The sequence below is a fragment of the Lepus europaeus genome, chromosome 10 (genome assembly GCF_033115175.1).
Source record: "Lepus europaeus isolate LE1 chromosome 10, mLepTim1.pri, whole genome shotgun sequence".
Taxonomy (NCBI): domain Eukaryota; kingdom Metazoa; phylum Chordata; class Mammalia; order Lagomorpha; family Leporidae; genus Lepus; species Lepus europaeus.
In genome coordinates this window covers 113,453,166-113,479,724 of record NC_084836.1, presented here as the reverse complement: position 1 = coordinate 113,479,724, position 26,559 = coordinate 113,453,166, and the positions used below count along the sequence as shown (strand labels likewise).

At 43.3% G+C, this 26,559-nt stretch overlaps 1 protein-coding gene across 7 annotated transcripts in view; it reads right to left on the bottom strand.

Moving 5' to 3' along the window:
• The window catches only part of NCOA3 (nuclear receptor coactivator 3), a 144,815-nt gene that overhangs the window by 30,346 nt on the left and 87,910 nt on the right, over positions 1–26,559 (bottom strand). For 6 of the 7 annotated variants that reach the window (XM_062204315.1, XM_062204319.1, XM_062204320.1 and 3 more), the window contains 6 exons: positions 4,915–5,019; positions 3,977–4,149; positions 3,137–3,237; positions 1,500–1,674; positions 524–712; positions 229–330 (listed from right to left, as the gene is read on the bottom strand). In XM_062204315.1, coding sequence (XP_062060299.1) covers positions 229–330; positions 524–712; positions 1,500–1,674; positions 3,137–3,237; positions 3,977–4,149; positions 4,915–5,009 — 835 coding nt within the window. In that variant the 5' untranslated portion in view covers positions 5,010–5,019. Of the gene's footprint in view, positions 1–228; positions 331–523; positions 713–1,499; positions 1,675–3,136; positions 3,238–3,976; positions 4,150–4,914; positions 5,020–7,738; positions 7,876–26,559 lie in introns of all 7 variants that reach the window. The other variant, XM_062204317.1, reaches the window with a different exon arrangement.

The window sequence follows — 26,559 nt, the reverse complement described above, 5'->3', positions numbered from 1 at the left end:
GTCAAGTATCTTTAAATTTGTGGACAAATTTAAGCATCAAAGACAACCACTCAAATACTAATAGCTTTACAGTAAAATTCTTGGAGGGTTATTTAAGAAATACAGAAAATACACAGAAGGCATTCATGAGGTGGGCGCAGGCACTCACATGACAGTGTAGTACACATGGTAGAACAGTCAAGTTTGATTAGCGTTTCCAAAATGAGAATGCGCACACACAGCTTTTACCTGAAAGATCGTGCCTAGTAATAAAGCTCTCGGGGTTAGACGGAAACGCTCTCTCTCCCGTGGTAATGCGGCGTGCCACACAGATCATACAGGACTGCAAATCTACGATAAAAAATGCAACCAGATAAGGACTTCGGGACATCTCTGTTCAAGAAGCAAGCAAGGACACGGAGCCCAACGAGAAGAGTCACAGCAGTGGAAGCCACACAGCTCCAAGTTCGGCTGCTGTTTATCCCACGAGCAATATGTGAGCATCCCACGAACACGAACACCCCAAACACGTGACCGCTCTTACCTTCTCCTTCCTCCATCATAGCCCGGGGCTGAGACAGGGCAAAACACTGCATTGTCTCATGTCTCTGGCGCATCTCAGGACTGGCGTTCGTATCCTCCAGAAGACCATGCGCTGCTTTCACCAGCATACGGCAATTGAATGTGTGGCTCTTTTGTCTCTGGGTCTCATTTGACCAGGAAACTCCATTAACTTTGGAAGACAGATTGAAATTACTTTTGAGAAAGCTGGTAGCCGAGTCAATGCTCATCAAGAATCAAGATGCATTTTCTCATTACCCGTGCCTTCCATAATAATGACACTAATGCTTCACAGAGGCAATATAGAAAACATTTGGATAATTCCAACTTGAACAGAAATCTCACTGAATACTTTGTAACTCACTCCACACTTTGATCCCATGAAAAAACAAATTTTCAATTGCCCAAAGCCATATTAGAAGAGTTTGCTATTGGAGCTGGCATTGCGGCACAGCAGGTTAAGCCATGGCTGTGATGCCAGCATCCAATATGAATGCCAGTTCTAGTCCCGGCTGCTCCACTTCCTATCCAGTTCCCTGCTAAGGTGCCTGGAAAGGCAACAGAAAATGGCCCCTGCCACTCAGGTGGGAGACCCAGTTGGAGTTCCAGCCTCCTGGCTCTGGCCTGGACAAGCCTCAGCTGTTGCAGCCATCTGGGGAGTGAACCAACAGATGGAAGATCTGTCTCTCTCTCTCTCTCATATATATATAGATATGTATATCTATATATATGTATGTATGTATATATGTATCAAGAGATAGAGACATAGAGATGCAGACAGAGATAGAGATAGAGATGGCTCTGCCTTTCAAATAAATTTACAAAGCAGGTAGCTATTAAATACTTGCTTTCTACACAAGTTTGATCTGTGATTTCCTAACAGGTACATTCTGTTTTTAAAGAAATGATCAAGGAAAAAAATTTTAAATATATTTAGAAAATACACATTAAGAGCCTACCTGTAGATTTTGGTAAGTTCTTAAGAAAATCCTTCCTATCTTCTTCATGTAAGATATTGTAGACACTTGTGTTAACCAGGTCCTCCTGCTTATACTGCAGATATTGTGTAACATTTTCTGACACAAATACAATGTTTCCATCTCGATTCACCACAAACAGGAAACCATCCAATGCCTACCAAGGGATCGGTGAATACAGGCTGTTAGTGACGGCTGTAGTCCCCACCTTCCTATGCTGAAACCCTGGCTCTCCGCATGGCTGTGCCCACAGGTGGGACCTCTCAGAGTAACTAAGGATAAAAGAGGTTGTAAGGGACTCTGGTCAGTATGACTGGCATCCTAGTAAGTAGAGAGAGATGCCATTGCAGGGACACACATGCAGAGAAAGGGCCATAGCACCGAGAGACAAACCAGCGAGAGAGAACTCAATGAGAGACCATTCTGCCGACACCTTGACCTTGCACTTCCAGCCTCCTGAATGGCAAGAAACAAATCCCTCTGCTGTTAAAGCCCCCCAGTCTGTGGCACTCTGTCATGGTAACCTTAGACTAAGACAGCAGCCTTAACCATCAATAGAATTTGGAAAAAAAATTAGTTGACAAGAATTACCGCAGGGGCCAGCACTGTGATGGAGTGGTTTAAACCGCCGCCTGCAGTGCTGCCATTCCACCTGGGTGGCAGCTCAATTTCCGGCTGTTCCACTTCCCATTCAGTTCCCTGCTACTGGGTCTGGGAAAGCTGCAGAGGATGGCCCAAGTGCTTGGAAGACCAGATGAAGCTCCTGGCTTCAGCATGGCCCAGGTCCGGCACATGTGGCCATATGGGGCGTGAACCACTGGATGGAAGATTCATTCTCCCTCCCAATTCTGCCTTTCAAATAAAACAAATACAACTCTTTAAAAAATTATGTCATATAATCTGTATACTATTATCACATGAATTTCAAGCAATGTGGTCTTTATGTAATACCACTGTGTACAGCTCAAATTTTACAAAAATAAAAACTACGACAAATAACAGTGAGCTATCATTTTACTAACATCATTGCTAACACCACTAGGATCATAAAAAAGAAAAATAAATTGAAGGGGAAAAAAGACATCTAAGGACAGCATACAGGGCTGGCGCTGTGGCGCAGCGGGTAAAGACGCCGCCCGCAGTGCCAGCATCCCATGTAGGCGCTAGTTCTAGTCCCGGCTGCTTCACTTACTATCCAGCTCTCTGCTATGGCCTGGGAAAGCAGTGGAAGATGGCCCAAGTCCTTGGGCTCCTGCACCTGCATGGGAGACCTGGAAGAAGCTCCCGCCATTTAGGGAGTGAACCAGTGGAATGGAACCTCTCCCTCTGCCTTTGCCTCTCTGAAACGCTGCCTTTCAAATACATAAATAAATATTAAAAAAAAATGTGGATGGGCCCCTGCTACCCATGTGGGAGACCCAGATGGAGATTCAGTACCTGGCATCAGCCTGGCCCAGCCCTAATTGTTACAGCCATTTGGGAAGACTGAATCAGCAAATGAAAGACCTTTCTCTCTGTATCTCCCTCTCTACTGCTCTGCCTTTCAAAGTAAATATTTAAAAAATAAGTATCAACAAGGCACAACACAGTACTGGATGGCCAAAAATCTCTACACTTGCCTGAAGTAACAGGGGTCCCAACGCGTCTTTATCAATCACTCCCTGGCCCGTGGAAGACACGTCAGCTTTCTGAACGTCATCATCATTGCAGATAGTTTTTCCTGAAAAGACAGAGACAATAGTATGAATATAGCAGGTTTTTCGTTACAGATTAAATCTACCTTCGATAGTCCATCAGACACAAAGACACAGATACATCCATACAGAACATTTCCTGGTAAGAGATAATGCTACAGTTTTAAGTTAAAATTAAACTTTGTAGTGACCCGGGAAAGCTAAATGTACTATTCCATGGCTTCCCGAAAGGAAACTAACATGTGACAGGGTAGCACAATGACCTTCTTCCAACTCTGATCTGTTTCCTAAAGGACAAAGATGGTCAATCCATCATCCTTTCCCAGGCACTAACGCAATCACTTGTGGTCTATCTAACCAAGGTAGCAAAAGGGCCAAACGCAGGGGCTGGCATTGCAGCCCAGCATGCTGAGCTGCCGCCTGCAACTCCAGCAACCCATATGGGCTCTGGTTTGAGTCTTGGCTGCTCCACTTCAGATCAAGCTCCCTACCAATGACCGGGGAAAAGCAGTGGAAGACGGCCCAAGTGTTTGGGCCTCGGCCACCCATGTATGAGACATGGATGAAGCTCCTGGCTTCTGGCTTTGGTCTGGCCAAGCCCTGGCCATTGTGGCTATCTGGGTACTGAAGCAGTGAATGGAAGATCTCTCTCTCTTCCTCTCTGTAACTCTTTCAAATAAATAAATTTTTAAAAAGGGGGGAAGGGTAAAATATAAACAAATAAGTTTCTCCCAAAAGACTTGAGTATTTCTTACTTTGTATTACCTTGCTCTTTTATCTGACGAATCTGTCTTACTGTTTCCTTTAAGATCGCACATTTATCTGGTTTGACATTGAAAGTATCAATATCACTAAGATTTGCAGATATCAGTTCAGCCAGCTCTTCGATATATTTACTCTCCTGCTCCCGTCTCCACTTTTCACCAGTGCAGGCAAGACTAAGAAGAAAGGAAGAAAGCCATGATGTCCCCATCGGAAAACAGCAATGAGAGGAGCCAGCTCTCTGAGCAGCAGCACTTTCATATGGAAACAAACTAATCTCAGCCAACAGAAATGATCAAAACACTGCATGGGAGAATCAGTATGACAGGAGAAATTCACACAAACCTAATTCAATTCCACCTTTTTGTTAGGTGTCCTTGGGCAGAGCTAGTCTCAGTTCCTTTATCTGGAAAATAGGAATAAGTAATCTTACCTAGCAGAGATAATGAAACAAACAAAGTATAACCAAAACAGGGATGGCTACGTATTACTCATGGTGAGGTTCTGTTAACTGTGGAATGTTTATTTTTCAATTTTCACATTAAAACTCATAAGATACTGACCTTTGCAAATACTTAAATCTACAGAGTGGCACCGCACAGATAACAGTATTTTGTTTCTTTCTGGTTTTTAAACTTTAATTTTATTCAGGAAAAGAAGAAAATGTCACAAAGTCAAAATAAGAACTTATAATCTCTAAGGACACTGAAGATTCTTATAATAACCTTGATCATCCACCCCTAAGTCCTCCACCCTGGGAGTGGATTCTTAGAGTACCAGGCTGTTGCCATAATTTTCTACCTTCTATCTGAATCAGCAATTTTGAAAGCCTCTAAAAAGAGTCTAGCCAGAGAATAAATAAATGGAAGCTGCAATGCAATCCCCTCACGGAAGGAGCTGGGCAGGGGAGCCCATGAGGCTCCTGCGCAGCAGTCACGTACCCTGGTCCCGGGGTATCACACGGCAGCTTGCGCTTTCGCGATTCACTGGCCAGAGGATCCAAGGAGTTTTCTCCCAGTCCACTCATCTTGAACATACATCAGCAACTAAGAAAGAGCAAGAAATAAGATAGAAGCATTATAAAACACCCATGACTCAATGAAGATGTTACATGACTGACCGTATCTGGTAATTCAGTACTACTTTGATTTCTAAATTGTTAGATAATTCCCAACACTCTTCATCATAAATTACTATACTGAAACTACCCAAATCATATTCCACTGTAATTATTCAGAATGTCTAGCTCTGAAGCCACACCCCAAATCTGAGTGTGAATTCAATTCCAGTCCCTGCTGCTCTGCTTCCCATCTAGCATTCCTGCTAACAATGCCTGGGAAAGCAGCAGGTGATGGCCAAGTCTGTGGGCCCTGCCACCCCACGTGGGAGACCCGGATGGACTTCCAGGCTCCTGGTTTCAGCCTGGCCCAGCCCTGGCTGTTGTGGCCATTTGGAGAGAGAACCAGTGGACAGAAGATCTCTTTCTCTCTCAGTCTCTCTCTCTCTTTCTCTACAACTCTTTCAAATAAATAAATAAATAAATGTTAAAAAACGAAAAGAATAATACACCATCCTCATATTCAATAACAAGAAGAGACAGTCAAGTCTTCAGAGTTGACAAAATCCTAAACTTTATTTATACTCAAGTAAAGCACAAATAAAATCTTCTCTTGTAATTTGGTAAGAGGTCTTCAAATGATAAAAGTCTAGATTACTTAAGGTCTTTTCTGGTAGCACTCTTTCCCTTTGTATCATTCCATTCATACTGATCACTCAGTGAGCTTTTTCTTCTATTACATCAAAAGAAACCTAGACTATGTAAATGACATTGTAAAACTCTTCTTTGAAAGTAGACATAAAACAATGAAACTCCTGAGGTTAGGGAAACATTTTGACAGTGATCCACAGCAACAATTATTTTGATATTGACTGATGGAAAAATAGTATATTTTGGTTAAAGTTTTATTGAAGAAAAAGATAAATGAGATTAGTTTTTCTTACTGAGAAAGAGAACCAACTTTATTTTTTGTCACTATTTATTTACATTTTTGTCATCACACACAAAAAAGTTGATTCAATCAAAGCCACGGTTCTCAATGAATTCCAGTTAAAGTTTTTAACAAAAAAAGCCAATTCAGAGAATTAACAAGAGGACTGAGAAGTTTATTATAAATATGAGGTCCCGGCTTGACTCCATTTAATTTTCTTAAATATTCCTAAATGTCCACATGGACGTGATCCTCCAGGACAAAGGGACCACAGAAGGTGCTGGAGAACCAACTTTAACACACAGTAGCTTGTAATTCAAGACACCTACAAAGCCTTTACTTACTAAGAAAGTTTATCTGTAGTAAACGCTTGTTTAGGACAAGACAATGAGAACCATTGAATTGTATGTCAATAATCAAAGTCCAAATAACAAATGTCCACTAGGTGGCAGAATACTACCAGAAAGGAAGACAGGGCAGTGGAGGCCGGCCCAAGTGCTTGGGCCCTGCACCAGCATGGGAGACCAGGAGGAAGCACCTGGCTCTTGGCTTCGGATTGGCGCCACACCGGCCATTTGGGGAGTGAACCAATGGAAGGAAGACCTTTCTCTCTCTCTCTCTCTGTCTATAATTCTGTCAAATAAAAAAATAAAAAATAAAAAATTTTTAAAAAGATTAAAACATAAAAATTAAAAAAATACAAGATGCTGATCACACTTAAAATATGGACTTTTAAAATTTAAAATCACATGAACAATAATCAGGAATTCTAGACAATATAACTGTCTCTGTAGTTGTACTTGATATACACTAAATACCAATGAAATTCATTTTATATTTTGGTAGTAAAGCATAAGGATGAAAGGCTGAAATGCCTCAAAAATTTGTATTTTTTCCCTTGACATGATTTTAAATGAAAAAGAGAAAGTAACTTAAATTTGACTGAAAGTGACTCAATATTATGATTTTAAAGCATAACTCAGAATCGCACAATCTCAGGAAAACTATATTTTCAAAAATTTCAATGTCAAAAAAAGTCATCATCAGGTCAGCATTGTGGCATAGTGGGTAACCCCACCACCTGCAACATGGGCATCCCACATGAGCACCGGCTCAAGTCCTGGCTGCTCCACTTCCGATCCAGCTCCCTGCTGAAGGCCTGGGAAAAGCAGCAGAGGATGGTTCAAGTGTTTGGGTACCTACCACCCACATGGGAGACCCAGATGAAGCTCCTGGCTTCCATTTGGCCAAGTATTGGCCATTGTGGCCATCTGGGAAGTAAACCAGCAAATGGAAGATCTGTTTTTCCCTGTAACTCTTTCAAATAAGTAAAAACAAAAAGCCATCATCATAAAAGACAAAGTGTAAACAGTACAGATCCTAGACTGACTGGATCCTGTACTAGACAGAAGAAAATGCTATGAAGAACATTGAGGGACCTTCGCTGTGGTACAGTGGGTTAAAGCCCCAACCTACAGCACCAGCATCCTATCTGGGCGCCAGTTCAAGTCCCAGCTGCTCCACTTTTAATCCAGCTCCCTGCTATGGCCTGGGAAAACAGTGGAGGATGGCCCAAGTCCTTGGGCCCCTGCACCCATGTGGGAGACCCAGAAGCAGCGCCTGGCTCCTGGCTTCAGATCGGCTCAGCTCCAGCCATTGTGGCCATTTGAGGAGTGAACCAGCAGATGAAAGACCTCTTTCTCTCTCTCTACCTTTGTAAAATAATTTAAAAAAAAAAAAAAAAAAGAACATTATTGGGTTCGGCGCCGTAGCTCACTTGGTTAATCCTCCTCCTGCAGCATCAGCATCTCACATGGGTGCTGGTTCTGTCCCGGTTGCTCCTCTTCCAGTCCAGCTCTCTGCTGCGGCTCAGGAGGGCAGTGGAGGATGACCCCAAGTGCTTGGGCCCTGTACCTGCATGGGAGACCAGGAGGAATCACCTGGCTCCTGGCTTCAGATCCGGCCGTTGCGGCCATTTGGGGAGTGAACCAACAGAGGGAAGACCTTTCTCTCTGTCTCTCTCTCTCTCTCTCTCTCACTGTCTATAACTCTACCTGTCAAATTAAAAAAAAAAAAAAGCATTATTGAATCAATAACAAGACGAAAATGGACAAAAATGGACAACAGATAAAAAGTGTCTGATGAATGTTAACTTACTTAATGTATGAACTATGTTTATGTAAGAACTACCACTATTATTATTATTTAGTCCTAAGCAGCCATCATCTATGCAAATGACCCTGAGAGGATGGCAGGGATTGTAAGGAGACCAGGCAGCGGGCAGGAGGAGAGAAAAAGGAGCGCAAGGGTGAGGAAGGTCTGGGAGCGATGCTGACACAGGCTTTTCTTGGAGCGAAGAGAAACTTAACATTCCCTTTGCACTACTCCTTTTCTTACAAGTCTGTCTTAAATTTAAGATTACTTCTAAATTTTAAAATTTTACTTTGATCTTTACAATATTCATATTTTAAAAGAGTGATTCCTTAAGCACAACAGAATTCCAGCTACATATCAATAGCTACAATTTATAGTTCAATATAAATCAATAGCTAGGCTTTAAATTTGGTTGTTTTAAACTGAGTGGTAAACTATCCACTGAGTAATAGTCTTTTATTTCAAAGACACAACTTATGTTAGATATTTATATTTATATTACTCTATATTAAACATTTCCTTACTTTGGTATCAAACACAGTTGAATTTCTAAAACTGAATAGCACTTCTTTCAATTGAAAGACATGTTAGTCTGTATTTTCAATATTATTTTCTTACTTTGCTATTAAATATGAGCTGAATCCTCGGTACAGTGTACAGTATTATAATACATAATATATGGCCAATAAATGTTTTCAACAGAGGCTGGCATTGTGCCATAGCAGGTTGGGCCACTGCCTGCAACGCTGGCATCCCACATGGGTGCCAGTTTGTGTCCCAGCTGCTCTACTTCCGATCCAGCTCCCTGCTAATGGGCCATCATCCACTGCTTTCTCAGGCACAAGTGTTTGAGCCCTTGCCACCCACACCCACATGGGAGACCCAGAAGGTCTTGGCTCCTGGCTTTGGCCTGGCCTGGCTCCCACTGTTGTGGCCATTTGAGGAGTCAACCAGCGGATGGAAGATCTATCTCTTCCCCTCTCTCTGTAACACTGCCTTTCTTTTTCTTTTTTTTTTTTTTTAATTAATTAATTAATTTTTTTTTGACAGGCAGAGTGGACAGTGAGAGAGAGACAGAGAAAGGTCTTCCTTTTCCGTTGGTTCACCCTCCAATGGCCGCCGCGGCCGGCGCATCGCGCTGATCCGATGGCAGGAGCCAGGTGCTTCTCCTGGTCTCCCATGGGGTGCAGGGCCCAAGCACTTGGGCCATCCTCCACTGCACTCCCTGGCCACAGCAGAGAGCTGGCCTGGAAGAGGGGCAACCGGGACAGAATCCGGCGCCCCGATCGGGACTAAAACCCGGTGTGCCGGCGCCACAAGGTGGAGGATTAGCCTAGTGAGCCGCGGCACCGGCAACACTGCCTTTCAATAAATAAATAAGTAAACCTTTTTTAACAATGTTTTGAGTAAATGTAAGGAATATTCAACTATCACATTTAGAAATTCTTTCATTCAGATCTTGCAGATAATCATTCAATGTAAATAGAAACATTAAACATAATCATTATATCATTAAACATGATAATTTATCAAACATGATAATCTCCTAAGATGGAAAAAAATCAGTAAGCATAATTATCACTCTAAATCCAAAATGCATACATGCCATTTGTGTCAATGGCCATTTACATGGATAGAGAAACCTAAACATATCCTAAGCACACATACACACACAGCTCCTTCTCCTGGCCTGCAGGAACAAGCTATAACATACATAAGCCCTCAAGATCTCTCTGCTACAAAGTTTACTCTCTCATAGATCCCTGATCCCCTGGTCACAAAGGCAACTATCCAGAACAGTACTAATGCAAAATCCTAAGTCATAACCACAGAAATGGCATCTGCCCGAACACGTACAGCTACTCAAGATACAGCATATTCCCCATACTGCATTATTTTATTAACAGGTTTGACAAATGTAACAAGTTACAGCAAATTTACTTCAGAAATAAACAAGATCAAGAGTAAATAACAAACTATTATAACTCAAAAATCAAAGTAGAGCAAAAACATCCGTCCTAAATTTCATTAAATTCAAGAAAATGCTCCACAGGAAAAAAAGTATTTCTGCCCTCAAAAACGCTCAAGTCTGTAGAGTACAGTTCATTAGCACAAATGACTCACACTCCGCACACCTTCCACTTGACATTAATCTAGTTATAAACTAAACCCTACAGACAGCACTTGTTTTACTGCCAAAGCTGCTTTATGCTTCTGGTTGGGAGGAGAGGTAAGGGCACCTAGGAAACTTCATGGAAAAATGAATCCACAGGTAAGGGAGGACAAGCACTTGGGCGTGTAAAGACCGGAAACACCCACATCAGAGGGCCTGGGTTCAAGTCCCTGTTTCAGCTTCCTGCCAGTGCACACCCGGAAGGCAGCAGTCGGGTCCCTGCCACTGCTGTGGGAGATCCAGACTAAGCTCTGGGCTGCTGCTTTTGGCTTGGCTAAGTCCCGATTATTGTAGAACAGGAGGAGTAAACCACAGGAGGGAAGTTCTTGCTGTCTATCTCTGCCTTTCAAGTAAATAAATAAAAGCTTAGTTTACTTTGGTACAAAAAAATTTTAAGGGACCATTGTGGCATAGTGGGTTAAACTGCAGCCTGCAATGGTAGCATCCCATATGAGTGCTGGTTCAAATCCTGGCTGCTCTACTTCCAATTACACTCCCAGCTAATGTGTCTGGGAAAGCAGTAGACGGCCCAAGTGCTTGGGCCCCTGCCACCCACACGGGAGACCCAGCTGGAGTTCCAGGCTCTGGCTTCAAGTTGGCTGTTGCAGCCATTTGGGGAGTGACCAAACAGATGGAAAGATTTTTCTCTCTCTCCCCATCTCTCCCTCTCTTCCCCCCACCCTCCCCACTCCCTCTCTGTGTCTTTCCTTCTGTTTCAAACAAATGAATAAATCTTTATAAAATTTTTTTGAAAGCCATGGCATATGAGAGCTGTTCAGAAGATTTGTAAAAAACGTGTATAATACAAAAACTATGAATAGATTTCAAAAAGTTTTGCACCCAAATAAACATCTTCTAATTACACTTTCCACAAACTTTTCTGAGTACTTTGGTAGATTACTCTTTTTAAGGTATAAAAGGTAAATTATCTAGCATAAGCACACTAAACTTACACCATTAGAGTCAAATCACATGGACCTGGCCCAAGAAATTCTCAGTTAAGAAACACAGATCAGTAACAACTTATGCTTTTACATCTTAAATTAGAACACATCTAGTTTGTAGGATATATGGAGTAAGAAAAATCCATACACAAAGGGGAAAAATATAGCAGAATCTCATAGTATTTTTCAAGGGACAAAGTTCATGTTGAATGGGGGAAACCCTACAGGCTGCCTCCCAGTGTGATTCTCAGAGTATTTTTTTTTTTTCAAACAGGTAATTCTGGTTTATCTCCCAAACGCCCACAACAGCCAGAGCTGGGTCAGGCCAAAGCCAGGAGCCAGAAACTCCACAGCTACTGGAGCTGCCTGCTCCTGCTGCCTCCCAGGGGGTGCACTCTCAGGAGCAGGGCATGCATCCCAGCACTGACACAGGATGCAGGGCTTCCAAGTCACCTCTAGACTACTACACCAGATGTCTGCCCCTCACAGTCGCGTGATTAGGAAAAGCTATCTATAGCCCTGGTGGCGCTGCCTGCATCGCTGCCACCGACCCCAGCCCTGCTTCTGCCACTAGCACCTCGGAACCTCTTCAACGAGCAGACGTGCTCCTCAGTTGTGTGGCGCTCTTGGTCCCACATGTGTGGACTTTCCGAAGAGCAGTGGAGAGCCACAGAGCTTTCTCCGAGGTTCTGACCTGGATGGCATTCAGTAAACTGGGGTGCCTCATGCTATTGCCTTGGAAGTAGAACTTGAGACGGGATCTAAACTGTCGTACATATTAGCGAACATGTTGGCCTGGTGACTAAGTCTAATGAAGCTTCCTAAGGGGTGCTGAAAAGCAGTTTCACCAGGCCATGAGATGCACAGATTTGCAACCTCTCTGCTGGGGTTGTAACTAACTTATTTGGACATTTAGCAAAGGATTTTTGTTGTTTAGCATTTAAAGTGTGCTTATCAGGCCAGCGCTGTGGCTCACTTGGTTAACCCTCCACCTGAGATGCCGGCATCCCATATGGGTGCCGGATTCTAGTCCCAGTTGCTCCTCTTCCAGGCCAGCTCTCTGCTGTGGCCCGAGAAGGCAGTGCAGGATGGCCCAAGTGCTTGGGCCCCTGTACCCGCATGGGAGACCAGGAAGAAGCATCTGGCTCCTGGCTTTGGATCGGCACAGCACCAGCTGTAGCAGCCATTTGGGGAGTGAACCAACGGAAGGAAGACCTTTCTCTCTGTCTCTCTGTCTATAACTCTACCTGTCAAAAAAAAAAAAAGTGTGCTTATCATTTGTACCAACTGACCTTTCCCAAAATCATGCAATGTTGAGTTGGGTCGTAAATCTATTCCCATGCCAGAATCTTATCAATACATAAGAAATGTAGAAAGATTAGGTGCCAAAATATCCACAACACTTGGGTATTTTTAGTATCCTGCAGAATTAGAATCCCACGAACTATGAACGCTGTAGACCTTATGTGGTTTGTTCCTTCAGTCATTGCAAACACTGAAAGTAGGGACTCAATGGTTATTTGCCTGCTCATTTCATGTTTATATCTCCCACAACCACTGGTTATTTTTAAACCAAGTCTGATTATTTAATGTTTCTATAAATCTCATTCTTTGCTATTAATAAAACCTCCATTTTTAAAATCTAACTGTACAGAAGCACATCTTCAACATCTTCAGACAAAAAAAAAAAAGCCTTTCAGTTAACTTAACATTTGCACACGAGGTGCAACTTCACAGGGAGGACCTGAAAAAACAACAGAGGGGCTTACTAAATATTTTTAGTTAAACGTTGCCTTTGTCTTGCACAAAACATGTAGATGAACCTCCTTAATTTAGGAAATATTTTTTTTTTTGACAGGCAGATGGACAGTGAGAGACAGAAAAAAAGGTCTTCCTTTGCCATTGGTTCACCGTCCAATGGCCGCCATGGCCGGTGCACTGCAGCCGGCGCATCACACCAATCCGAAGCCAGGAGCCAGTTGCTTCTCCTGGTCATCCATGCGGGTACAGGGCCCAAGCACTTGGGCCATCCTCCACTGCACTCCTGGGCCACAACAGAGAGCTGGCCTGGAAGAGGGGCAACCGGGACAGAATCTGGCGCCCCGACCGGGACTAGAACTTGGTGTGCCAGCGCCGCAGGCAGAGGATTAGCCTATTGAGCTGCGGCGCCGGCCTTAATTTAGTAAATATTTTTAAGAGGGACCAGTGCTGTGGCATAGTGGGTAAAGCTGCCATCTGCAGTGCCAGAATCCCACATGGGTGCTGGTTCAAGGCCTGGCTGCTCCACTTCCTATCCAGCTCTCTGGTATGGCCTGGGAAAGCAGTGGAAGATGGCCCAAGGGGGCACCTGCAGCCGTGTGGGAGACCCAGAGGAAGCTCCTGGCTCCTGGCTGAGGATCAGCTCAGCTCCAGCTTTTGTGGCCATCTGAGGAGTGAACCAGCAGATGGAAGACTTTTCTCTCTGTCTCTGCCTCTCTGTAACTCTGCATTCAAATAAATAAATAAATAAATAAATCTTTAAAAAATATTTAAGAGGTAGAGATGCTTTGTTATTGTAGCTTAAAAAAGACCATAAAATTTCTGAAATTCTTTTGATGTTTTCCATACTTATTAAAAGTTGTTTACCAACTTATTTCTGTTTGAAGCACGTCATTTTTCTTCCCAATCTCTTGCCAAAAAGTGGGTTTCTGCTAATGAATTGGGCAGAATCTAATATTTTACATGCCTTTTGAGCTGTGTAAGTTGATATTTGAATATCTGATAATTTGTTTTATTATGTAATTGATAAAACAGTAATGTGCATTAATATTAGTTCAACCGTGTACTTCTACTGTGTACGAATGCGTGGTTACAGTTCTATGGGAGAAATAATTTGTCAAGTGTTCACCAGCTTGTGTAAGAGCTTAAATATCTAAATAAATAATGAAACATTTATCATTAAAAAAATCTAAATAATCAATTAATATCAAGCTTCTTCTAAATACTGCTTTCCTACAGCTGAAGATTATCACCTACATAGATGAATAGGATCAGGACATAGCTGTACACACACACATACCCCAATTCACAGTTTAACTGGAAATGATATTTAAACGATCTTCCAGGTTAAATATAATCCAATCAGAGATGATTTTTGCAAGCCTCTTGTACACACTATAAAAAAGGACTAGAGTGGGGAACTTTTACTGAATCAGAATCAAAAGCAAACATAAATGCAATATTTCAACAGGACCTCCAGCACAGATTCTTGTGCCACTTTTGCAATTATTTCCCTTATCTGAAATGTTTTTATTGAAAGAGGTTTTATGTTATATGACTTAGATGTATTAATGTGACAATGCACACACTTAAGGAGATTCTGTGCAATTATTCAAATACAGAAGAGTAGCAACTTAGGATACCTTTCAATGCTACTTTTCTGTTATTCCAAAAAGTCAGAAGCACATGCATGATATGTTGTAAAATGAGCAAGAAGCATCAAGATACTAGATAGAATGTTTTGAATAAACACCATAGGCCTTTCTATACGTAACAATCAAGCTATGAAATATATTAAAACTTAGGCAGCCACAGAATATAATTGTTAGAAATAAACATTCATGAAATAATTGAGGCTAAAAAGCAGCAAAGGCTCATACTTGTAGCTCAAAAATGACAAACTTTGGCGGATGACTTGGAAGTATTAGCAGTTTTCTTTTTGGTTATTTGGGGTTTAGACAGGAGAAAAGCTTGATTATATACAAATGGACAAGGACACAGGAAGTACTCTCTGTCCAAAAGGAAAAGATATCAATCAACAATACCAGTGTGTTCACTCTGAGCAAGAAGTTATCTTGGAGACCTAAGAAATGTCATGCTATGCCAAAATGGGGGTAGATTTGCCAGTAAACCTCAATTGGTATAGATATCCGCTAAAATATATCATTTTTCCTGAACTGATTAGGGAGAAGGTAACTTTTGTGGCAATATAACACTGGGCATATCATACATTGGTAATTACACACAAGTAATATACAAAAGTACATATTATTCCTCTGGAACTACAATATATTTTAATACTTCATAACCAACAAAATACTTGTATATCAAATATCTCTTGCAGGGCTGGTGTTGTTGCTCAGCAGGTTAGGCCACCACCTGCGACACCAACACCCCATATGGGTGCCAGTTCAAGTCCTTGTTGTTCTACTTCTGATCCAGCTCCCTACTAACATGCCTGGGAAAGCAACCGAGGATGGCCCAAGCCCTTCGGCCCCTGCACCAACCTGGGAGACTCAGATGAAGCTTCAGCCTGGACCAGCTCTGGCACTGCAGCCATTTGGGGAGTGAATCAGCAGGTGGAAGATACCTCTGTCTCTGTCTATCCTTCTGTCTTTCAAATAAATAAATCTTTAAAAGAAATATATTTCTTGGGTATTTTATTCACCACCAGCACCATCACCACCACAAAAACAAACCAATGAATCACATTTCCAGCCAGTTAGCAGAATCAGTAAGAGCACGGACGGGCTGTGACATCCATAGTGCAGGGGCACGTCATATAAGGCTCAAGGACAAGAAGCTGCTTGACTTGGGCTGGTGCTAAGCCTGCTTTTCCCCTCATGTTCCCAAACCTAACTATTACTCTCCAAGTCACTGGATTAACTGATTCCTCTGATGGCCTAACATGATTGGCCATGACCTTATCTCCACTTCAACCAGACAGTGGTTCACACAGCAAAAAGAAACTGAGGGGCCAGTGTTGTGGCCATTTAGGGAGTGAACAAGCAGATGGAAGATAGCTCTCTCCCTCTGTCTCCTCTCTCTCCCTCTCTCTCTCTCTCTGCCTTTCAAGTAAATAAATCCTAAAAAAAAAATAGAAAATTTGAGATCAGAAAAGCAGAAAATATACCCCTAAAGGAGAGTCTGCCAAGTATTTTTATCCCTGGGTTTGTCAAGATTCAACACGGAGGCCAAGGACTTCCGGATGCCCCAGCAGGTACTCAGCTGGTCCTCTGAAGTCTGCCCTCTTGCACAACACCTGGTTAAACATAGTAATGAGGGAGACGTTCTCCGCATCTCCTGAGAATCACAGTCACTTAACGAAATTTTTCAGTCAACATCTGTGGATTTGAATTGATTTACTGAAAACTGCTTGAAAGACCACAAAGAGCTGAGACTGCTCCAGTCAAAAACAAGACTGGCTGGAGGGCGGGGTCGGCCAGGAATCAAAGCTTCTGGGAGGAACTCGAGGCATCACACACAAAGGCTGCACTGGAAACTCAAGTTATAGATTAGCATCCCTACTCAGACAACTCAGCCGCAGCTACCGTTAATTAATCTAAAGGCTTAGTTCTACACGATCATTTTTTCTAAAACACCAAAATAAAAGGCTTTTTTGTATGTTACCCGTATGCTGAGTAGTAAGTACAGCTCCAGCAAAACTGGCACTGTGGAGGGAAAAACTGAGTGGTTGCCCCTCTTCCAGGCCAGCTCTCTGCTATGACCCGGGAAGGCAGTGGAGGATGGCCCAAGTGCTTGGGCCCTGCACCCCATGGGAGACCAGGAGAAGCACCTGGCTCCTGCCTTCGGATCAGCACGGTGCGCCAGCTGCAGCGCACCGGCCGCAGCGGCCATTGGAGGGTGAACCAATGGCAAAGGAAGACCTTTCTGTCTCTCTCTCTCACTGACCACTCTGCCTATTAAAAAAAAAAAAAAAAAAAAAAAAAAACCAAAAAAAAAACACCTGAGTAAAAATATAACCAGTTGTATCCAGGGGTCAGGGGAAGAGACAGGTACATAAGCCTTCTTCCTCACCAGCTGGATGATTCTTCCAAGCAGGGTCTCCTGCCTTTACGCTTCCTGTTAACCATGGAAAGGAGGACAAGAACCACAGAGTGACTAGGAGAAAAGGTTTAAATAAAAACAACATGGCAATACCCTTTTGTTAAGCTGCTAATAATTGATTATGTCTAGTAGGATACAGCATAAACCAATAATACAATCAATTTTCAGCTTGATTCAATTACAGCTCAAGCACTAGGCACTTTAGGTCCAAGAAACAGAGATGAATGACACCATAAACTAACCCTCCAACTAGCAGAAAACATATAAAAAATTCCAATGTTGCAGTACCACAGCAACCCAACCAATAGGAAACCAAATAAAAAGTATGCACCTGTCACCTACAACAAACTACCCTGGAGAAGATGACACACACAAGCGAACAGTATGACCTTAAGTCCTGCTAGTTTCTCCACATCTATCTTTATAATTCCAACACATCGGGAAAGAGGCTAGCAAGGAACAACAAAGTAAAAAAAGCAACGGATATAAACTGAACTGAAAAACATTTGAATGTAATTTAACTATTTCATGCAAAAAGTTTCGTTCTCTCTTCACCATCTGTACGCTCTGCCTTTTCACTCTTAATCAACAGGCTGACTGTAAGCTCCTTCAAATTTATCCTCAGGTTTAAAACTGATGAATTGGAAGTCAAACACCACTCCTCAGGGGCTCCGATCCCATAACTGGACATACCAATTAACAAACGCAGGTGTTAGTTTCAACTGGAAGCTGTTGCCAAGAGACTTCTCAACCTCTACATGGACAAAAAAGTGGAAGTTCACAAATATACACTGTGCAGAAGGAGTTAATTCCACCTAAATTGAATTACCCTCTCCTGACAGCATCATAACTAGCTGTTTAACTCTTGTTTTAGGGTTACACTGACTCCTACAGTTTAATGCACTGAATCTATCTGCTCTCTAAGATCTAAATTTATAAACTTCAATTCAGCTTCATTTTAAATATGAGTCATCCCTTTTTTCATTACCACCAGCAGCAGCAGCAGCAGCAGTCACCGAAGTGATCTACATTCAAAGTTTTCACAAAGGACAATCTCTGCAACACTTCCTATTTTGTTTTAAACCTTAAGTCACTCACTTGTTTTTTTTTGTTTTTTGACAGGCAGAGTTTGACAGTGAGAGAGAGAGAGAGAGAGAGAGAGAGAGAGGTCTTCCTTTGCCGTTGGGTCACCCCGCAAATGGCTGCTATGGCAGGTACCAGTTTGAGTCCTGGCTGCTCCACTTTCTGATCGTGTTCCCCTCTAATGCTCCTGAAAAGTGGAGAATGGCTCCAGGGCTTGGGCCCCTGTATACACCGGATGAGGCTCCTGGCTTTGGCCTGGCCCAGCCCTACTCTTTGCGGCTGCGCCAATCCAAAGCCAGGAGCCAGGTGCTTCCTCCTGGTCTCCCAAGCAGGTGCAGGGCCCAAGCACTTGGGCCATCCTCCACTGCACTCCCGGGCCACAGCAGAGAGCTAGACTGGAAGAGGAGCAACTGGGACAGAATCCGGCGCCCCAACCGGGACTAGAACCCGGTGTGCCGACACCACAGGTGGAGGATTAACCAAGTGAGCCGTGGTGCCAGCTCACTTGTTTTTAAATCTCTCATATCTCTCTAGAATATTCCTATAGATCTTGTTGCACTGTCAACTCTATTGAAAATATCCCAGCTGGCACTGCGGCAAGGTGGGTAAAGCCTCTGCCTGCAGTGCCAGCACCCCATATGGGTGTTCAAGTCCCAGCTGCTCCACTTCCAGTCCAGCTCCCTGCTATGGCCTGGGAAAGCAGTAGAAGATGGCCCAACTCCTTGGGCCCCTGCACCCACGTGGGAGACCTGGAAGAAGCTCCTGGCTCCTGGCTTCAGATTGGCCCAGCTCCGGCCGTTGCAACCATTTGGGGATTGAACCAGCAGATAGAAGACTTTCTCTCTGCCTCTGCCTCTCTGTAAGTCTACCTTTCAAATAAATTAAAAAAAAAGAAAAAGAAACACCTTGAACCTCTCATAGAAAGTCCCTCCAACCCCCTTTTTCAAAAAAAAAAAAAAAAAGGATTTATTTGAAAGTCAGAGTTACGGGGGGGGGGGGGGGGGGTCCGTCCATCTGCTTATTCACTCCCCAAATAGCCACAAAGAGTAGGGCTGGGCCAGGCCAAAGCCAGGAGCCTCATCCCGGTCTCCCAGGTGTGTACAGGGGCCCAAGCACTTGAGCCATTCTCCACTTCTTTCTCAGGAGCATTAACAGGGAACATGATCAGAAGTGGAGCAGCCAGGACTCAAACTGGTACCAAATGGGATGCCAGCGCTACAGACGGCAGCTTAACCTGCTGTGCCATAGCACCAACCCCAAGTTCTCCCTTCTTTATCCTAACGTTCTTTTCATATTTTCATTGTAACATTTTATACACTACATTCTGTTTCTATTTACTTTTCATCTCTGTCTATATTTTTTCTAATTTCTTCTAATTTTTATTTATTTAGTTTATCTGAGAAATAGAGAATCTCCCAACTGCTTATTCATTCCCAAATGCTCCCAACACCTGGCACTGTGCCAGGTCAAAGCCAGGAACCCAGAACTCAATCCATGTCTCCCATGTATGTAGCAGAAACCCAACTGCTAGAGCCGTCCATCACCTGCTGCCTTCCGGGGTTCAGCATAGCAGGAAGCTAGATCAGGAACCAGGAAATGAATCCCAGCACTCCAGTGTGGGATGCAAGCACCCTAACAGATATATTAAGCACTAGGTCAAGTACCTGCCCTATCCACTCTCAGTATTTTAAGCTTTAAATCAATATAAAAACTTGTGTAAGACTCTTATTACAAACTTCTCTTTTTTATTACTTGATATCACCATTCCCCTAGTTCCTTTTACCAACTCTTATTCTTCTTTGCATTCTCTTTTATCTGTTGTACTGTGATCAAGCCCATGCCTTCCCAAATTCAGAAGTCCATTGTGGAAGGAAAGGGGAGGAAAAGAAGTCACAAACTTTATAGAACACTTTCACTACTTTGATGTGTCATTTTCCATTTAGGTATTCCCTGCCGAACATAGTGCCTTCTGGCTGCCTATCCAATAAAACTCAAGGGCTTGAATCCTTCCACAGCTTGACTATGATATAATAAAAGACAATACAGCTTCACTGGAATCAAACTTAAGAGTTCATCCCAGTATCACTTCAGGTACATACCTTTCACCTGTGAAACCCTGTCACATGTACAACTGAGGATAATCATACCTTACATTTCATGTCTATTTAAGGATAGAAATCTATACACAGCAAGCAACTGACAGTGGGAATAATGGCGATCCCTCCAAAGTACACAACACCAAGAACAAAGATGTATGTTCAGCAACACTAATTTTGTTCTCATTTGAAATACAAGTAACTACAAATATCCCATACGGCAACCAATTAAAAAGATTCAGACACACAGCAAATTAAGCAGAACTATTCAGGCTATTTGAAACTTACAGATAGCTGACTGGAATTCAAAACATTTTCCCACTGAAATATAGTGGTGAGTGGCAGCTAGTAGCTAACACAGTTATGAAAACAGAATAAACCAAAAATATTGTCTTAAGAACCCATGATGAGATAAGTAAGTGCATCAGGGCTGCTGAAAGCATAAGAGTTAAGCCGCTGCCTGCAACCCTGGTATCCCACACGGGCACCAGTTTGAGTCCCGGCTGCTCCAGTTCCAATCCAGCTCCCTGCTGATGCATCTGAGAAAGCATCAAAAGATGGCCCCAAGTACTTGGGCCCCTGAACCCACATGGGAGACACAGATGAAGCTCCTGGCTCTGGCCTGGCCCAGCCTCAGCCATTACAGCCATCTGGGAAGTGAACCAGTGGATGGAAGATCTCTGTCTCTCTGTAAATCTGCCTTTCAAATAAAATAAAACTTTAAAAAAAAAAAAAAAAGACTCTAAAGACGACATTCAGGTATCTTCAAAGGTACTAGGTACATACAATACATAACATCCCTGGATTTGTGCTTTAATATTTCTTTGACAGACATAAATATACCTATATCAAAAGTATTATTTATACGTAAGGTTGTCCCTTTGGCACATGATAAAAATATACACAGCAATGAAAACAAGAGAGAACAGGGAAACAAAATATTTTAGCCCCTACTCATCCCCAAGAAGAAAGAGCTGGGGGCCGGCACTATGCACTGTGGCACAGCAGTTTAATGCCCTGGCCTGAAGCACTGGCATCCCATATTGGTGCCGGATCAAGACCCAGCTGCTCCACTTCCAATCCAGCTCTCTGCTATGGTCTGGGAAATCAGTAGAAGATGGCCCAAGTCTTTAGGCCCCTGCACCCACGTGGGAGACCTGGAAGAAGCTCCTGGCTCCTGGCTTCAGATTGGCACAGCTCCAGCTGTTGTGGTCAATTGGGGAGTAAACCATCAGATAGAAGACCTCTCTCTCTCTCTCTCACTCTCTGCCTCTCCTCTCTCTGTAACTCTTTCAAATAAATAAATAAATCTTTTTTAAAAAAGTAAGAGCTGAAAGAAGAGAAGCAGTATGGAGATAGAAGGCAGGTGAGCACAGAGTAGAATAAAATCTGATATAAATTCAATTTTTAAAAAAATAATGTGGAGCCAGCCCTGTGGTGTAGTGGATAAAAAAAGCTGCCAGCTGCAATGCTGGTAACCCCATATGGGCACTGGTTCAAGTCCTGTCCACTCCACTTCTGATCCAGCTCTCTGCTTTGGCCTGGGAAAGCAGAGGGAGATGGCCCAAGTTCTTGGGCTCCTGCACCTGCGTGGGAGACCTGGAAGAAGTTCCTGGCTGCTGGCTTCGCTTGGCCCAGCTTCCACTGTTGCAGCCAGTGGGAGTGAATCAGTGGATACTGCACAGTAATAAATAGAAGCATACACCTCAAAAGGTCCAGGGGCAAGCGCTGAGGTGCAACAGGTTAAACCACCACCTGCAACCCAGGAATTCCACATGGGTGCTGGTGCCGGTTCCAAATCAGTCCTCTGCTGATGTGGCTGGGAAAGCAGCAGAGGATGACCCACATACTTAGGAGACCTGGATAGAGTTCCAGACGCCTGGCTTTGGCCTGGCCCGATCTCGATCACTGTGGCCATTTGGGGAGTGAACAAGCAGATGGAAAATCAATCAATCAATCTCCTTTCCCTACCCCCACCCACAACTGTGCCTTTCAAATAATATCTTTTTTAAAAATATCCACAAAGAAAGTAAGGAAGCACTTTCACATCATGAACCTTTGGGAGAGATGGGGAGCACTGACCAGAAGGTTAGAAAGTATCAAAACCTAAACTCTAAGCAACAGTTACCACGTTATTTGGAGCTAAAAATCTTCACCACTAGGTCCCAACTACCCCAGGGAAATTTACAGCAACCACAGTACTCAAATGACTTAAAACATGATGCAGGCTGGGTTTTTCCTTGTTGGTGTTCAAAGGTCAGTTTTGGGATTCCTGACTTTATAAAGCTTCTTTTTGTTCTTCACAAAACCGATTTATGCATGTCTAGTAAATGAAGCAAGCGCTACCTCATTTTTTTTTTTCTTTTTTTTTTGGTTAGAGCACACCTGAGGCACAAAAATTTAATTACAAACTTCTATAAAATCAGTCATGCAACTAAATTGGTTAAAACCAAAACCTAGGGACTGGTGTTTTTGTACTGCCACTGCTCACAATGGCAGCATTCCATAGGAGTGCTGGTCCCAGCTAATGTGCCTGAGAAACCTGCAAAGATGGTTCAAGGGCTTGAGCTCCTGCTACCCATGACATGAGAGACCCGGATGGAGTTCTTGGCTCTTGGCTTCAGCCTTGGCCATTATAGTCATTGGGGATTGAACTGGCAGATGGAAGACTTCTCCCATCTCTATAACTCTGCCTTCCAAATAAATTAAAACATAAAACTGCTCCATTTCTGATCCAGCTCTCTGCTATGGCCTGGGAAAGAAGTGGAAGATGGCCCAAGTCTTTGGGTCCCTGCACCCATGAGGGAGACCTGGAAAACACTCCTGGCTTCGAATCAGCTCAGCTCTGGCCGTTGCGGTTATCTGGGGGAGTGAACTAGCAGATGGAAGACTCCTTTCTCTCTCTCTAGCTCTACCTCTCTCTGTAAATCTATCTTTCAAATAAAAATAAATAAGTAAATGAATGAATAAGTAACAATCCCATGGCCAGTGTTGCAGTACAGTGGGTTAAGCTACTACTTGTGACATTAGCACTCAGGTTCAAGTTCTGGCTGCTCTGCTTCCAACCCAGCTCCTTGTTAATGTACCTGGGAAGGGAGTGCAACATGGCCCAGGTACTTGGGTCCCTGCCATCCCAGTGCTGACCAGGATGGATGGACTTCCTGGCCTTGGCCTGGCCAGCCCTGACTGTTGCTGGCACTTCAGGAGTGAATCCACAGATAGAGGATATCTCTGTTTCCCTCTCTGTCACTCCTTCAAATAAATCAGTAAGTCTCTAAGAAGAATTCTCACCAAGTGTTTTAAAGAGTAGTCAATTCGGCCGGCGCCACGGCTCAATAGGCTAATCCTCCGCCTGCGGCGTCGGCACACCGGGTTCTAGTCCCAGTCGGGGCGCCGGATTCTGTCCCGGTTGCCCCTCTTCCAGGCCAGCTCTCTGCTGTGGCCCGGGAGGGCAGTGGAGGATGGCCCAAGTGCTTGGGCCCTGCACCCACATGGGAGACCAGGAGAAGCACCTGGCTCCTGGCTTCGGAACAGCGCGGTGCGCCGGCCGAAGCGGCCATTGGAGGGTGAACCAACGGAAAAGGAAGACCTTTCTCTGTCTCTCTCTCTCTCTCTCTCACTATCCACTCTGCCTGTCAAAAAAAAAAAAAGAGTAGTCAATTCAACATATTGTATATTGTTCAACGAGACAAAGAAAATATCATTTCCCATGTTATATGCTGGGGATGAACTGCTGGTCAAAACAGTCAAGATTTTGTTTGATTTTTGGCCTTCAAGAAACTGATGACTCAGTGTGAGGGAATCAACAAACTATTAAGTACGTCATCACAACTCCTAATATGTGCTGTAAAAAATCCTTACTAAAAATTAATGGCTAACGTGTGATTCAAAGGCAAGAACAATTGGTAACAAAAAAATTATACAGCTATTCAAAGTTCTAAATCTCTGCAGTAAATCTAGTTGTTTCTACTAAAAGAGATTAAAATTGGCCAAAGTTTACTGCTTGGCTCATGCCTCCCTCAATTTAAGTGGGACAGATAAGAGAAGCTACAACTGGGTTTGAATGTGCTACAAAGTACCAAAATTGAGTCACGAAGATACAGAAAACCTAAATAAATCAATAACCAAGAAAGAGATGGAATCAGTGACAAAGACCCTCCCAACAAAGAAAAGCCCAGAACTGGATGGCTTCCCAGCTGCATTCTACCAGACATTTAAAGAACTAATTTGAGTTCTCCTCAAACTATTCAAAGTAATTGAAAGAGAAGGAATCCTCCCAAACTCCTTAAATGAGGCCGGCATTAATTCCACTTTAATTCCAAACCCAGAAAAATATACAATAAAGAAAGATCTATAGTCCAATATTCCTGATGAACATGTAGATGCAAAAAGCTTCAACATAATACCAGCTAACTGAACCCAAAAACACATCAGAAAGATCATTCACCTGGACCAAGCAAGATTCATTCCTGGTATGAAGGGATGTCTCAACATTCACAAGTTAATAAATGTGATGCATCACATTAACAAATTGAAGAATAAAAACCATGACTACCTCAACAGATGCAGAGAAAACATTTGATAAAATACAATACACTTTCATATAACAACTTAAGCAAATCAGGTACAGAAGGAACATTTCTCAATACAATCAAGGCACTATATGAAAAACCCATAGCCAGCATCCTATTGAATGGGGAAAGATTAGACGCATGTCCACCAAGATCCAGAATCAGACAATGATGCCCACTTTCATTACTGCTATTCAATATAGTTCTGGAAGTTTTAGCCAGAGCCAGTAGGGAAGAAAAAGAAATCAAAAGAATACAAACTGGAAAGGAGGAAGTCAAATTATCCCTGTTGCAGATGACATGATTCTATATATATATATGAACCAAAAGACCCCACTAAGAGACTACTGGAACTCATAAGAGAGTTTAATAAAATTGCAGGATCTAAAAATTAACTCACAAAAAACAATAGCCTTTGAATACACAAACACCACAGCTGAGAAAGAAATTGTAAGATCAGTACATTCATAATAGCTACAAGAAAATTTAAATACCTTTGGGCCGGCGCCGTGGCTTAACAGGCTAATCCTCCGCCTTGCGGCGCTGGCACACTGGGTTCTAGCCCCGGTTGGGGCGCCGGATTCTGTCCCGGTTGCCCCTCTTCCAGGCTAGCTCTCTGCTATGGCCCGGGAGTGCAGTGGAGGATGGCCCAGGTGCTTGGGCCCTGCACCCGCATGGGAGACCAGGAGAAGCACCTGGCTCCTGGCTTCGGATCAGTGCGATGTGCCGGCCGCAGCAGCCATTGGAGGGTGAACCAACAGCAAAAAGGAAGACCTTTCTCTCTCTCTCTCACTATCCACTCTGCCTGTCAAAAAAAAAAAAAAAATTTTTTTTAAATACCTGTGGGCCGGTGCTGTGGTGCAGTGGGTTAACGCCCTGGTCTGAAGTGCCAGCATCCCATATGGGCGCAGGTTCAAGACCTGGCTGCTCCACTTCCGATCCAGCTCTCTGCTATGGCCTGGGAAAGCAGCAGAAGATGGCCCAAGTCCTGGGGACCCTGACCCCGTGTGGGAGACCTGGAAGAAGCTCCAGGCTCCTGGCTTCGGATTGGCACAGCTCCAGCCATTGCAGTCAACTGGGGAGTGAACCATTGGATGGAAGACCCCCTCCCCCAATCTCTCCTCTCTCTCTGTGTAACTCTGACTTTCAAATAAATAAATAAATCTTTAAAAAAAAAATTTTAATACCTTGGAACAAATTTAACCAAGGATGTGAAAGATCTATCTCTACAGTGAAAATTACAAAACATTAAAGATATAAATAGAAGACATACCAACAAAAAAATGGAAAAGTCATCCGTGTTTGTAGATTAGAAGAATCAATCAAAATGAGACCAGTATTGTGATGTAGCACATAAAGCTGTCTCTTGCAACACTGGCAAGCCATGTAGGTGCTGGATAAATTCCCTGCTGCTTCACTTCGGATCCAGCTCACGTCCAGTGCAGCTGGTCATTGCAGCCATCTGGGGAGCGAACCAGTGGATGGATGATCTCTCTTTCCTCTCTCTTCTCGCCCCCTTTTTCTGTCTCTCCCTCTTTCACTGTAACTCTTTCAAATAATATTTTTTTAAAAGCAGGGGAAACTTTCTCTGGGAGAACTGGGAATATTTTCAATAGAGTTGACAGTGTAACATGATCTTTAAGAATAGGAATATTCGGCCTGCGCTGCAGCTCACTAGGCTCATCCTCCACCTGGCACCCCAGGTTCTAGTCCCAGTTGGGGCACTAGATTCTGTCCTGGTTGCTCCTCTT